Below are 11,552 nucleotides of genomic sequence, written 5' to 3' on the forward strand. Positions count from 1 at the left end.
TCTTTATTTATTAAAATATGTGCCTAGTCAAGCTAAGACAATCTTTTCGAGGCAGTACTAATTACTCCATTCGTTCACTTTTACTTGTCCACTTTTGATCATGCACATCTCTTAAGAAATAATAAATGAAGTGCATAATTTATCGATATATCCATATTAATTGGTGCATATTTTTATTGGATCTAAAAAATAATTTAAAGTGAATATTTAATACTATGGATAAAACAGAAAAAAAATTATTTTATCTTAATATGCTAAAAGTAATAAGTAAAAGTAAAAATTTATTTTTAAAATATTAATCGAAGTAAAAGTGAACGAAGGGAGTATTTTGACAAAGATTAGAAGTGTTTAACTTTTGACGAGACTAATATTGTTAAAGTACATGTTTGAGACACTAAAAGATGATGGACCATTTTTGTCATTTTCTCAGCTTTTGCACCCTCCCTTGATCCATCTTCTTCTTCTTCTTCCTCATTGGAGAAGAAAAACCTCAGACATACAATCAAACAGTTGTACAGTTGACACCCACCCAACTATATTATTTGTGGTTGAAAAAAAAAAGGGGACAAAATTCTGCACTGACAAAAGGTATATTCTTTTTTCTTCTTTTTATTTTTAATTTTTCTCTCCTTATGTTAATTCTAAATTCACTTCCTCATTGTACATCCACTAGACACATACTATTTTCTTGATTTTGTTAAGGTTAGGGTTTCATTTTTCACCAATATTAATGACCAAGGTGTAATTTTGACAAGTGGGGTTTCATTTTTGAAGGGTATTTTCAATATGGTCAAGTGATTCTTGAAAATATTTTTGGGTTTTGGTGAAATATATTTTTCACCAAAAGTTGTAATTTTGACAAGTGGGGTTTCATTTTTGAAGGGTATTTTCAATATGGTCAAGTGATTCTTGAAAATATTTTTGGGTTTTGGTGAAATATATTTTTCACCAAAAGTTGTAATTTTGACAAGTGGGGTTTCATTTTGAGGAACTTAAGGTGGAAATGTTTTGTTTTGTTGGATTCTTGTTTTGTGGGGCTATTTTGGATGAGTAAAGGTAACTTTTTTCAATGATTTGTTTGCCTTTGTTTTGTTAAGAAGTGATATTTTACTGCAGTTTTATGAATAATCGAATCGTGTAACGGATTAATTAACCTAATCCAGGCTTACTGAGGTTGGATTAGTGCAATTTTATGCACTGTGGAGATACTTGTAGTGTATTGGAGAAGTTGTTGGAGCTATTTGAATGAGTAAAGATAGCTTTCGTCCGTTAAAGAAGTGAAATTTAACTGCAGTTTTATGAATAATCGCTTTTTGAGGCGGATTGATTGACCCAATCCAGGCTCAAGGAGGCTTTTTTCAATAGTTGGATTAGTGTAATTTTATGCACTGTGGAGAAACTTGTAGTGTATTGAAGAAGTTGTTGCAGCTTTTGATGAATAAGGGGTTTCTGGAGCTATGACCGAATCGCGTTTTTTTGGAGCTTTGATAAATTAGGTATATATGTATATGGAAATGCCTGCAGAGTCTAATCCAGGATTTCATCCTCACCAAGCTTTATCGTTTCAATCAGGGGCAATAGGGAGCTCATCGTCCGACATCATGATGATGGGTAATTACTATAGCAGCCTTGGAATGAATTTCAATGTAAATAATAATGGTGGAGGAAGGGGGATGTTGTTTTCTGGGAATCTGAGTGTGGTTACCAACAGTGGAAGCTGTAGCAATAATAATCCAGGAATGAGCCAGTCTGGAAGTTGTTCGAGTTCTTTTCTTATTGATTCAGTGCCGGGGCTCAAGCATGATACTGGGCTAGCTGTAGAGTGGACCCTTGAGGAACAGTTCAAACTGGACGAAGGACTTATCAAGTAGGTAGTCTCTTCCAGGTCTCTGAATTTTTATATATTTCTTGATCCATATTTGTTAAGTACTTTTTACTGCAAATATTTTCCTCTTAAATATATTTGGTAATCCATCTGTTCCATTTTGTGTGACACCATTTTATTGTGCATGGAGCGTAACGTGTTAATTTGATTTGTATATATGCATATTAGTGATAGTGGAAGAAGTATACTAAAATATGGCTAAAAAGGTTAGTCTGATTGTGAAAATATTACATCAATTTAAAATATGAATAGTTAGACGTATGTGAACTCTTGCTACTTACCATTTAAAAAAAACGTATTTGAACTCTTGTAAGTTGAAAGTTGTATAATATTATTATTGACATAGTATCAAGCATTTTGATTTCCCCAAAATGGAAAGAGTTTCATATAATATGGCAAGGAGAGAGTTTCTGCTATAAAATGAACTCCTGTATCTTTTCAGATGCCAGTTGTCTCTCGAAAATATACAACTGACATAGACTTATAGGTCAACTCACTTAATGAATATTAAAGAGAATTTCTACGTAAGGCAATCAACTTTTGCTTCAGTCCAAAGCTAGTTGATGTCGACGATATGAATCCTATATGTTCATTCTGCTTTATTGGGGCCATTACATTTCAATACTACATAGTTTGTCATTGAACAAAAATCAGGGATATCTTTAAAGTTAGAGGTTTTCTAAATCCTTGTACTTACAAGTCTCTAATAAGATTAAAACATCATGTCAAACACCAGGCTCTAAGTTTAGTAATATCAACTAGGTCATAAACTCTTAATTTCAGCTAGTTGGTCTCATCAGTTATGCCATTCTTTTGCTGAAATAACGTAAATATTTGCATCTTTTTTTGCATTTAGGCACCGTACTTCTGTATAATTATACTTCACATTTGTTCTTTTTATGGGGCTAAACTTATAGTAAGTCAGAATGTATTCTTAGTTAGCTGTTGGTGGACCCGTGAAATTCCAATATAGAAGATTGGGTGACATTTGTAGAGACCCATAATTGTATAATTCCTACTTTTAGGTATAATTGCGAAGGGGAGCCTTGGCGTAACTGGTAAAGTTGCTGCCATGTGACCTGGAGGTCACGGGTTCGAGCCGTGAAAACAGCCTCTTGCAGAAATGCAAGGTAAGGCTACGTACAATAGACCCTTGTGGTCCGGTCCTTTCCCGGACCCCGCGCATAGCGGGAGCTTAGTGCACCGGGCTGCCCTACTTTTAGGTATCTGAGAGTTTTTCTCAAATTAATAACTTAGTACCCAAGGGTATGACCCAGTGGTAGCGAAGTGGGTTGAGAATCATGAGTTCTCTGGTTCAAATCCCAGTAGAGGACAGAGGAGAGGCGAACCACTGGGTGATTTCTTCTTATTTGTCCAAGCCTTGGTAACAGAGTTATCCGATACCTGTGTTGGTGGCAGGTAGCGGTACCTCGTGGAATTAGTCGAGGTGCGTGTAAGATGGCCCTGACACTACAGTTATGAATAAATAAATAAAAAGGTAAAATAGAATTATTTACATTATTAACAAAAAATGCTTTTTGCATCTCTCGAGTCCACCACTTTGGATTCTTATTATCGAGGTTCTAGGTCTTTAAAAGCATCTAGAACTTGCTACTTTGTTAATGCAACTTGTCGGTTCCATCCAACGGATATTACATTAGCTTCTCAATACGATGCTCCCTCCTTTGGTAGCTTGTCCTTGAATGCTATTTGGTTTGTGCATGTTCGTGTCCAGTGGCGGAGCCACCTTATGCTAAAGGGGTGTCAATTCACACCCTGTCGTCGGAAAATTACACTGTTTAGCTAGGTCAAAATTTTGAACTCCTTGTTTTTACGTGTGTCTACTTTTTAATCTTTTGACACCCCTTAGTTAAATTTCTGGTTCCCCCACTGCTCGTGTCTACCACCATATTCTCAATTGCATGCAACCTTTCTCTTTCTTTACTCCTTCACTTTACATCCAGACCTCTGTTGGGTGGTTAGGGTTACTCTTGGTATAAACTTCCGTTCAACACCTGCGGTATAAATTAATGTGGATGTGGTTTTTTCTCTTCTACTTGTGTGTCATCATATTTAGAGCGACATAAAGTTTGTCGAAGTGGTCATAGAAATATTTTCAGAAGCTTTTGGGGACAACGATCTTGTCTAGGCAAATTATTTTGTGGTTCAATCACATATAAAGTCTTCTCCCTCTCTCACACACATAGAGGCACATTTTATTTTAGTTTGGTGTAGAAGTTAAAGAACCTGTATTTCCTTGAATGAACATACATGAGAATGAATTTAGTTTAACATCAAACTTGGGCTATAATGCCTTTTCAGTTGTTCTAGGGTTGTTCTAGGATTAAGTGCACTCGGAATAGAAGGCTAGGCTTAGGTAACAGATAATCCCACTTTGTTTGCTCTACATGTTCTCAGCATAGTTTCGAAACTTACCTCTTTATGCAGAGATCCAACTATAAATTTATATTTCTGGATGGAAAAGTAGTTTACGTGGTCTTTTTTAGTCTCTCTCTCTTTTTTTTTTTGGTGGTGGAGGAAGGCATCCTTTCTTTCTGAGGTAGCTTTTTAGAAGTGTGTCAAGTGGGAACACTTGAATTTGAACTTTTCCAGGTTTAACCATATAAAGGAAACACCAATGAATTATGAGAAACTTTTGGTTAGGGAGGAGGTTGATTTCCCATGTAATGCAATATGGGTTACAAGTGTGCCGAGGACTTGGCTAGCCACTAGAAGAGTGATTTTGACGGCGGAAAATCTTAGAAAGCGGAAGGTTATTTGCGTCAGTTGGTGTTACATGTGCAAGGAGACGGGGGACCATCTTCTTCTACATTGTGGGTTTACCATGAGATTGTGGTGGGATATGTTTTAGGTGGTTCAACATTTCTTGGGCAATGCCAAGAACTGTGAAAGAGTTGATGGTCAGGTGGAAGAGCGAGAGAAGGAGGAGAAGACGAAGATCTTGGAACGTGGTTCCGCTTGCATTGATGTGGGTAGTTTGGAGTGAGAGAAACAAGAGAGATTTTGAAGGGATAGAGTCAGTCTCTGCTCCCTTATTTTCTTTAGGTGTAATCAGAAAGTTCCTAGTTGTATAGAGGATTGGGTGGAGTTTGTAGAGAATCATATTTTGTAGATTCTTTGTCTTTTCATATATCCCTTTTATACGGCCGTAACCAATGCCTCTACTTCCTTGAAAAGTGGTTTAGCATTTCCAATCTTCTTCTCTAACATTATCCCATTCCTCTTAATTGTGAAAAAGTCTTTTCGTTATGAGTATCTCTTCTTTCACTTGTTTCTGCAACTCCTCCTTATATGAGCATTTCTTCCATCTATCTGTAAAGTCCAATTTCTGTTAAAGCTATTGCATCTCTCACCCTCTCTCTCTCTTTCTCTCTCTCTCACACACACACACAAAAAAAAAAAAAAAAAAAAAAAAATCTTTTGATCACTTTCCCTTGCATATATTATCTATACTTAACATCTAAGAGGGCCAAATGGAAATAGTTGAATGAACCTAGCAAAGAGCAGCAATAGGTTCTCACTTTTTGTGAAAGAAGCAGAAACTGCTCTACTCTTGTCTAGTCTGATACTTGATTGTTGACCAATTGGAATTTGCCAAATCTAGACCGGTTATAATATTAGTTGATTGTATCTATGTTATGTTTGACTTAATAGGGACTTAAGTAGATGTAAATTGATATGATGGGCTTGGCGGAGTGTTCACTGCTGGTGTTTGTTCTAGGGAACCAAAGTGGAAATTTCATAGTTATACAAACTAAGTTAATAAATAACTGAAAAAGAGTAAATGAAAAATTGTAAAAGTTATTAAGAAAATGAACTTGAAAATGTGTTTTTTCATGAGCCTGATTCACCTTGCACTGTCCGTTGATGCATCGTTTTGGTCAAGCTTATCAAGAATTTTTATTGATATGAACTTTCTTTGAATTAGAAATTGTTTTGATCTGTGGTGCTGTTTCATTTCCCCTTTTCTCCCCTTCCATGCATATGTATGACAGTCACAGTTTTTTTTTATGATAGATTTGCCAATGAACCCAGTATAATGAAGTATATTAAGATTGCAGCCACACTCCGCGACAAAACTGTACGGGATGTTGCATTAAGATGTAGGTGGATGACGGTGAGCTCCTGAACCTATTTAGCAATATCTTTGTTATAGTTGTTATTATTATTATTGTAATTTACAGTCTCAAAAATTATTATTGTAATTTTTCATTTGTTCAAATATATTTGGTTGATGGTTGATGCTTCTTGAAGAATATTTGCTTACCTATTGAGTGATTATTTGTCAGAGAAAGCGCAGGAAACAGGAAGACTATACTTTGGGAAAGAAAGTGAAAGACAGGAAGGTGTGCCATCTTTTTTCATCTTTTCTTCCTTTCCCTTTATTTTTTATGATATTTTTGTTTGGTTAGTATTGGGAAGTTGACTTTGACTAGCTTATCTAAAGAAGACACTGAACTATTCAAAGTCAATTGCTTAGGCTTTACCTGATTCATCAAATCTGGAATTGTTTTCTGGAGGGTTTGGCAGTTCTTATCATGCTAGTTAGGACTTAAGGGATACATTAGTTCTTTGTCCTTGTCTAAGTAAAGCTGTTTTTTCTTATTACTTTCTCTATCGAGTTTTACATGACATGATTAATATTTGGAGCATCTAACAATCTAATTGTCTTAAACATTTTGTGCTTTTTGTTTTTAAATATGCGAGGTAGTGCTAGCAAATTTTTGGAGTTATATAATCCTACTAGTTGCGGGAGGCCCGTGCTAAGCCCGGGCCCAACCTCAAAAAAGTAAAATAACAATTTTAATTGAAGTGTATAATAACAAAATATTGATATAATTTTAGTTTAGTGTCTTTACCCAAATCAACTTAATAATCTTATAAGAATATTATTAAATGATAATTCAAGCACATATATAAAGTAAAAGATTTTTAAATGTGGCTCCAAAGTTATCTAAATTACACCAACCTCAAAAAGTTACGGCTACATTATATGCGTCTCAAATTATCTGTCGCGTTATCTTTGCACACCCATTAATAAACTATTAATTTGGAGGAGTAGGAGGAGTTTTACACTTATTTATTTTTAAGATATAATAACTCTTCGTTGAATATTTACTCTGTGTTATATCTCCACAATTGAGGTGTTTTGTAGTCTTCAAGAACAATTACTATTAAGCGTAAAATTAAAAAGTTGTCATAAAGTTGAAAATGACAAGTAATTTAAAATAACTATTTTACTATTCAGGACAAATAATTTGAGACGAAGGGAGTACCAATTACTAAGATCAAAAATATTTTGAAGGGATTAAAATTTACGTCATTTTTTTAAATCCGAATTTTTCAATGACTTTTTCTCTCCATTCCCTAAAAAGTTGACTATCTATCAAATTGAAGACACAATAGTCAATGAGCTTTTGGCCAGGTGGGAATGCCCTTGAATTTGGGCCTTACAAAAACGTCTCAAAATGTGCCTTTATTTACTAAATTAGACTGTGGCAACTGAAGCAATATAGAACTAAAAAAGATGCAAATTAATAAAAGAGGGATTCAAAGTGTAAAAGTTGGATAACACGTGTAACTCCTTCAGAGCTAGTAAATGACAAAAATAGCCCTGTGAGGACTACAAAAAATTCTCACCCCCTCTTATATATAGTTATAATAAGCCAAATAGACTTGAAATTCCAGCATTGGATTTTTTGGATGATCTCATGGATTCTCAGGACCAAGTCTCTTCCTTTCTGCTTGTGGCCTATATATGTTTTTCCCTGGAGTTACTTATGTCTTTATCGAAAGTTGCATCAACCTACCTACTTGCTACTACAATCATACTGAGTTATTAAGCTTTCAAAACATCTCTTTTTCGATCGGTGTATAAGTTTGTTAATAAAAGCGAGATAGGTACATGTGTATACCTTGAAAGCCAATGGCTTATAATACCTATTACATCACCTGCTGCATATTGAAAGCGGAGCTCCTCCCTGTTAGCGTACACCTATGAATCAACCTTAGGAAAGTTAAATAACACGGAGAACTGCATATTTTGCATTATAATCATACAGTTATAACTTCACCAAAGAAACTCTTTTTTTTTTTTTCCTCTTTTTGTATTTTTTCTTTTTAAAAAAATTAATTAGGTCAAGGTAACCTTTTTTCTCTTGCCATTCTCTTTGGGACTTCCAAAGTATACCTCGCTAATGTATGGGGGAACCAAATGCCAGCAATTTTAGCAAGACTGGTGTAGGTGTGTGTCAGGGGAACGTTTCATTGGATAGATTTTTCCTTTTTTCCTTCTCTTTAGCAAGACATTACATTTTCCTTCTTATGAATAAGGGATCTATAGAATTGTTTAATCTTTAGAATGTAGAGTAGGGAGTAGCTAGTTTTACATCCCCTGCTGGTGAATTCTATACTCTTAATGCTTCAGTACGTATTGAAACCAGTTCTTTGGAATTGTTTTGGAAGTTCTTGATTTACTGTCCTTTCTAAATATTTCACGATACTTATAACTCGTCGTCTGTGTTCATGTGCATTTATTTATCTGTTTGTTAGTGGATATGCTACCACACACATACACGTGTTACATTTAACTGAGAAGATAGCATTACAAAGTTCTTTTTTTCTTCAGGAAAAATCAGCAGAAGTATCCATGAAAGCTGGTACATCCTCAGCTTCACCTCTGAGCTTCATGCCGTATTCGCTCTCCTCAAATCATCGTGACCGTGGTGACGTGAAGTCTTCTGCAGGTTAGTGTCATCCGTTTAACAGCAGGAATCTATGCCTTTTCCCACTTTATGCAATTTGCAAAAAGCTGTTTCCTGGATTTGATTTGGAGTAAATGGTGCTTTCTGATTTTTATGTGGAGTAAATAAACGTTCATCCATGATGACTCAATACTATACGAATGGTTCATCATGGTGTGAAAAAAAATACTATTATTACTTTATGTATGGTTCACATGGTACAGAAAAATATCAATTCTGAAAGTGTGTTTAGAACCCAGTTTAGCTGCTTAAGCTAACCATGAGCTTATTGGCTCTGCCTTTTGTTTGGATATCACACTAGCTTCTTGATACTAGTGAGGAGAAGGTTAAAGGTTTTCTTGCTTGTGTTCCTATGGTGGAAAAGGAATGTTCAGACCAGAAGAATTTGGGTGTTACAGCTTTACTTTATTTGCAAGATTTTTCCCGGTGGTGTGTGGTCCCATAACATTTCAGAAAAAAGAAGCACGGAGTGGTACTAAACATATATTCGTATCTGAAAAATAATAATGAGGAAAAAAGGTGAAATTTATTCAAAAGGTTTCTGGAAAAGAGATGTGTCTAAGTGATAATGTGTTAAAACTCGTGAGCTATTAGTTTTCAGCAAAACCCAAAGACAACCAAAAACCTTTTTTAACAATTAAACTACCTATTGTGGGCCATAAACCAGCTAAATATGGGGCCCATAACTTTTCTTAAAACTGTCAAAATGCACCTATGTGCGGTTTTCCTTTTACAGTTGACCAATTGCTGCAAACACATTATATATTAGGAAGTGAGTGTAATCTTTTAGTTGTTCTGGATGCACTGAACCCAACTTTATATCAGTCAAAAAGATTCATTAAACACTCATACAGATGTACTGACTAATCTATTTGTGTCAGAACAAAAATTTGATCAGTGCAGTGTCGTAAGGTACAGTGAATTTTTTTTGACATGTAAACGATGTCACTAACTGTAGTGTGGTAAATTTCTTGCTGAGATTGCCTTTAGATCTCTTCTTCTTGCTTCTTTATCGTTTCCCCTTTCTTCTGTGTGGATTTTCTTCATCAGTCCATCTCACTGTGTAAATTTGCTCTGATTAACAACTTACCTGGTTTGCGTTGCTTACAGCATTACTTGGAACGCGGCATCTACTGGAAGAAAACAATCAGGCTCTGAATCAAATTTCGGCCAACCTTTCAACAGTCAAGGTATTAATCTCTACCTCATTAATGGAAGGAGTCTTCCGAGATAATCGGAAGGGAAAAGGAAAAATAAGATTCTAAAATGTTGGTGGAGGACTTCAGATATTTCTATTTTGTAACGGCGTAGAAGGAGAAAAGAAAAACATTTCAAATCTTATGGCTAAGGAATACATTTGAAGTTCTGGCATGCTGGAGCAAAGATGGTAATTTGTCAGGCCATAGGGAGAGATGGAAGATTGTTCCAGCTTGCATCTGGTGGACAATACGGAAGGAGAGGAATCAAAGATGCTTTAAAGATAAAAGTATCACCTTCCAGAAATTGAAGATGAATTGTCTAGTGTTTTTCTAATTTTGGTGTATTCATGAATTCCCCCAAGAAGCAGAGGATATAACTAGTATTCTAGATTGTTTATAGGGCTATAGGTGGTAGGTTTTGCTTTCTCTAACTACTACTTGTAATTACAACTGAAAGTACACCTTTGGTGTATCTTCTTTGTTGATAATAGATATGTTAACTGATCCAAAAAAAAAAAAATCTTATTTTTCCTTGCATCTGATTAACTTTTGGGTGGGGGCAGGGTTTCCAATACTTTACTATATTCTGTTATGCATATCAGCTGATATCTGACGTTAATATGTAAATGGCAGTTGCAGGACAACGTTGATCTCTTCATCCGAGCGAGGAATAACATAACAGCAATTTTAAACGAGTAATATTGTTATTCTTTATACTTGACAGGCTGAATTTATATATACAATTCGTTTACTGATAGTGTTATTTATGCTGCAGCATGAGAAATATGCCAGGGATTATGAGCCAAATGCCACCCCTTCCAATTTTGTTGAATGAGGAACTTGCTAGTTGTGTTTTGCCTACTACAACTCAGGTAATCAGACTTTTTGCGCACTATTTTAAGCTTAATGCCCTAATCCCTTACCCCACTACAAATTTGCACCCTCCCCCCCCCCCCCCCCCACCCAAACCCCCCGCGGTAACTATAATGTGACATAATTTCTTGCATGACTATCTCAGCAACTAGTGATAGTTGATCTTTGTTATTGCTGAAGTTCTATTTCTTCCAAACATGTTGTAACGTGTGTGGTTTGTTCGGTTTCCCCAGCCAATGATGTTTGGTTCCACAAGCGGAATCCAGCCGAAACAAGAGCCAGGCTGTTGATGGAGAGAGTGCTTGGTGCTAAAATTTGGATTACTAGCTTGTGTAAGTACACCAATTTTTTTGCTGTAAATGCATAAAAAGCTGGCGGTTCTTTGCAGCTTGGATAAACGACTGGGTTCCACAACAAGAAATTTTATCAGAACCCATTTTTTGAAGCTGTACACGAGCACCAGGAAATTAACAGCCTCATGTTATTGCATATCAGGGGAAGAACTGTTATCTTGATAATGCACTTGCAAGTTCATTTTCTTGTTTCCGTCTTCTGTGTGTAAATTTAGGAGATAGATCGATCTTCGAGGTCATTTTCCAAGGTGCTTGATTAACTGAGTGTTTTTTTTTTTTGTTTAAATAATGCCTTAACAATTTGCGGATTCTTGTGTTGTGTTGACTGTTGAGTTTGTTTTACTCTAGGTGTATATTCTCATAGGGTAAATAATACTTGATTTCCTACTGAATACCCCTTTCTTGATTTGATATGAGTATTAAGAAGAGAAAAGATTGAGGTCAGTTCGTTGTGTTA

At 35.6% G+C, this 11,552-nt stretch overlaps 1 protein-coding gene across 4 annotated transcripts; it reads left to right on the forward strand.

Annotated features, from left to right (window-relative positions):
- Window positions 1-387: 387 nt before the first annotated feature.
- Window positions 388-11,552, forward strand: LOC132626067 (uncharacterized). 4 transcript variants are annotated; one of them, XM_060340794.1, is made up of 10 exons: window positions 388-588; window positions 1,164-1,496; window positions 1,573-1,867; window positions 5,924-6,023; window positions 6,196-6,252; window positions 8,535-8,652; window positions 9,781-9,860; window positions 10,503-10,564; window positions 10,645-10,741; window positions 10,976-11,552. In XM_060340794.1, exons 3-10 carry the CDS (start codon window positions 1,602-1,604, stop codon window positions 11,030-11,032), a joined length of 837 nt encoding a protein of 278 aa, XP_060196777.1. In that variant the 5' UTR covers window positions 388-588; window positions 1,164-1,496; window positions 1,573-1,601; the 3' UTR covers window positions 11,033-11,552. The 4 variants fall into 4 exon arrangements, with proteins under 4 accessions (XP_060196777.1, XP_060196774.1, XP_060196776.1 ...); XM_060340791.1 differs by having other exon boundaries at window positions 1,164-1,867; XM_060340793.1 differs by lacking the exon at window positions 1,164-1,496 and having other exon boundaries at window positions 389-588.

Source organism: Lycium barbarum, chromosome 2, assembly GCF_019175385.1.
Source record: "Lycium barbarum isolate Lr01 chromosome 2, ASM1917538v2, whole genome shotgun sequence".
NCBI lineage: Eukaryota > Viridiplantae > Streptophyta > Magnoliopsida > Solanales > Solanaceae > Lycium > Lycium barbarum.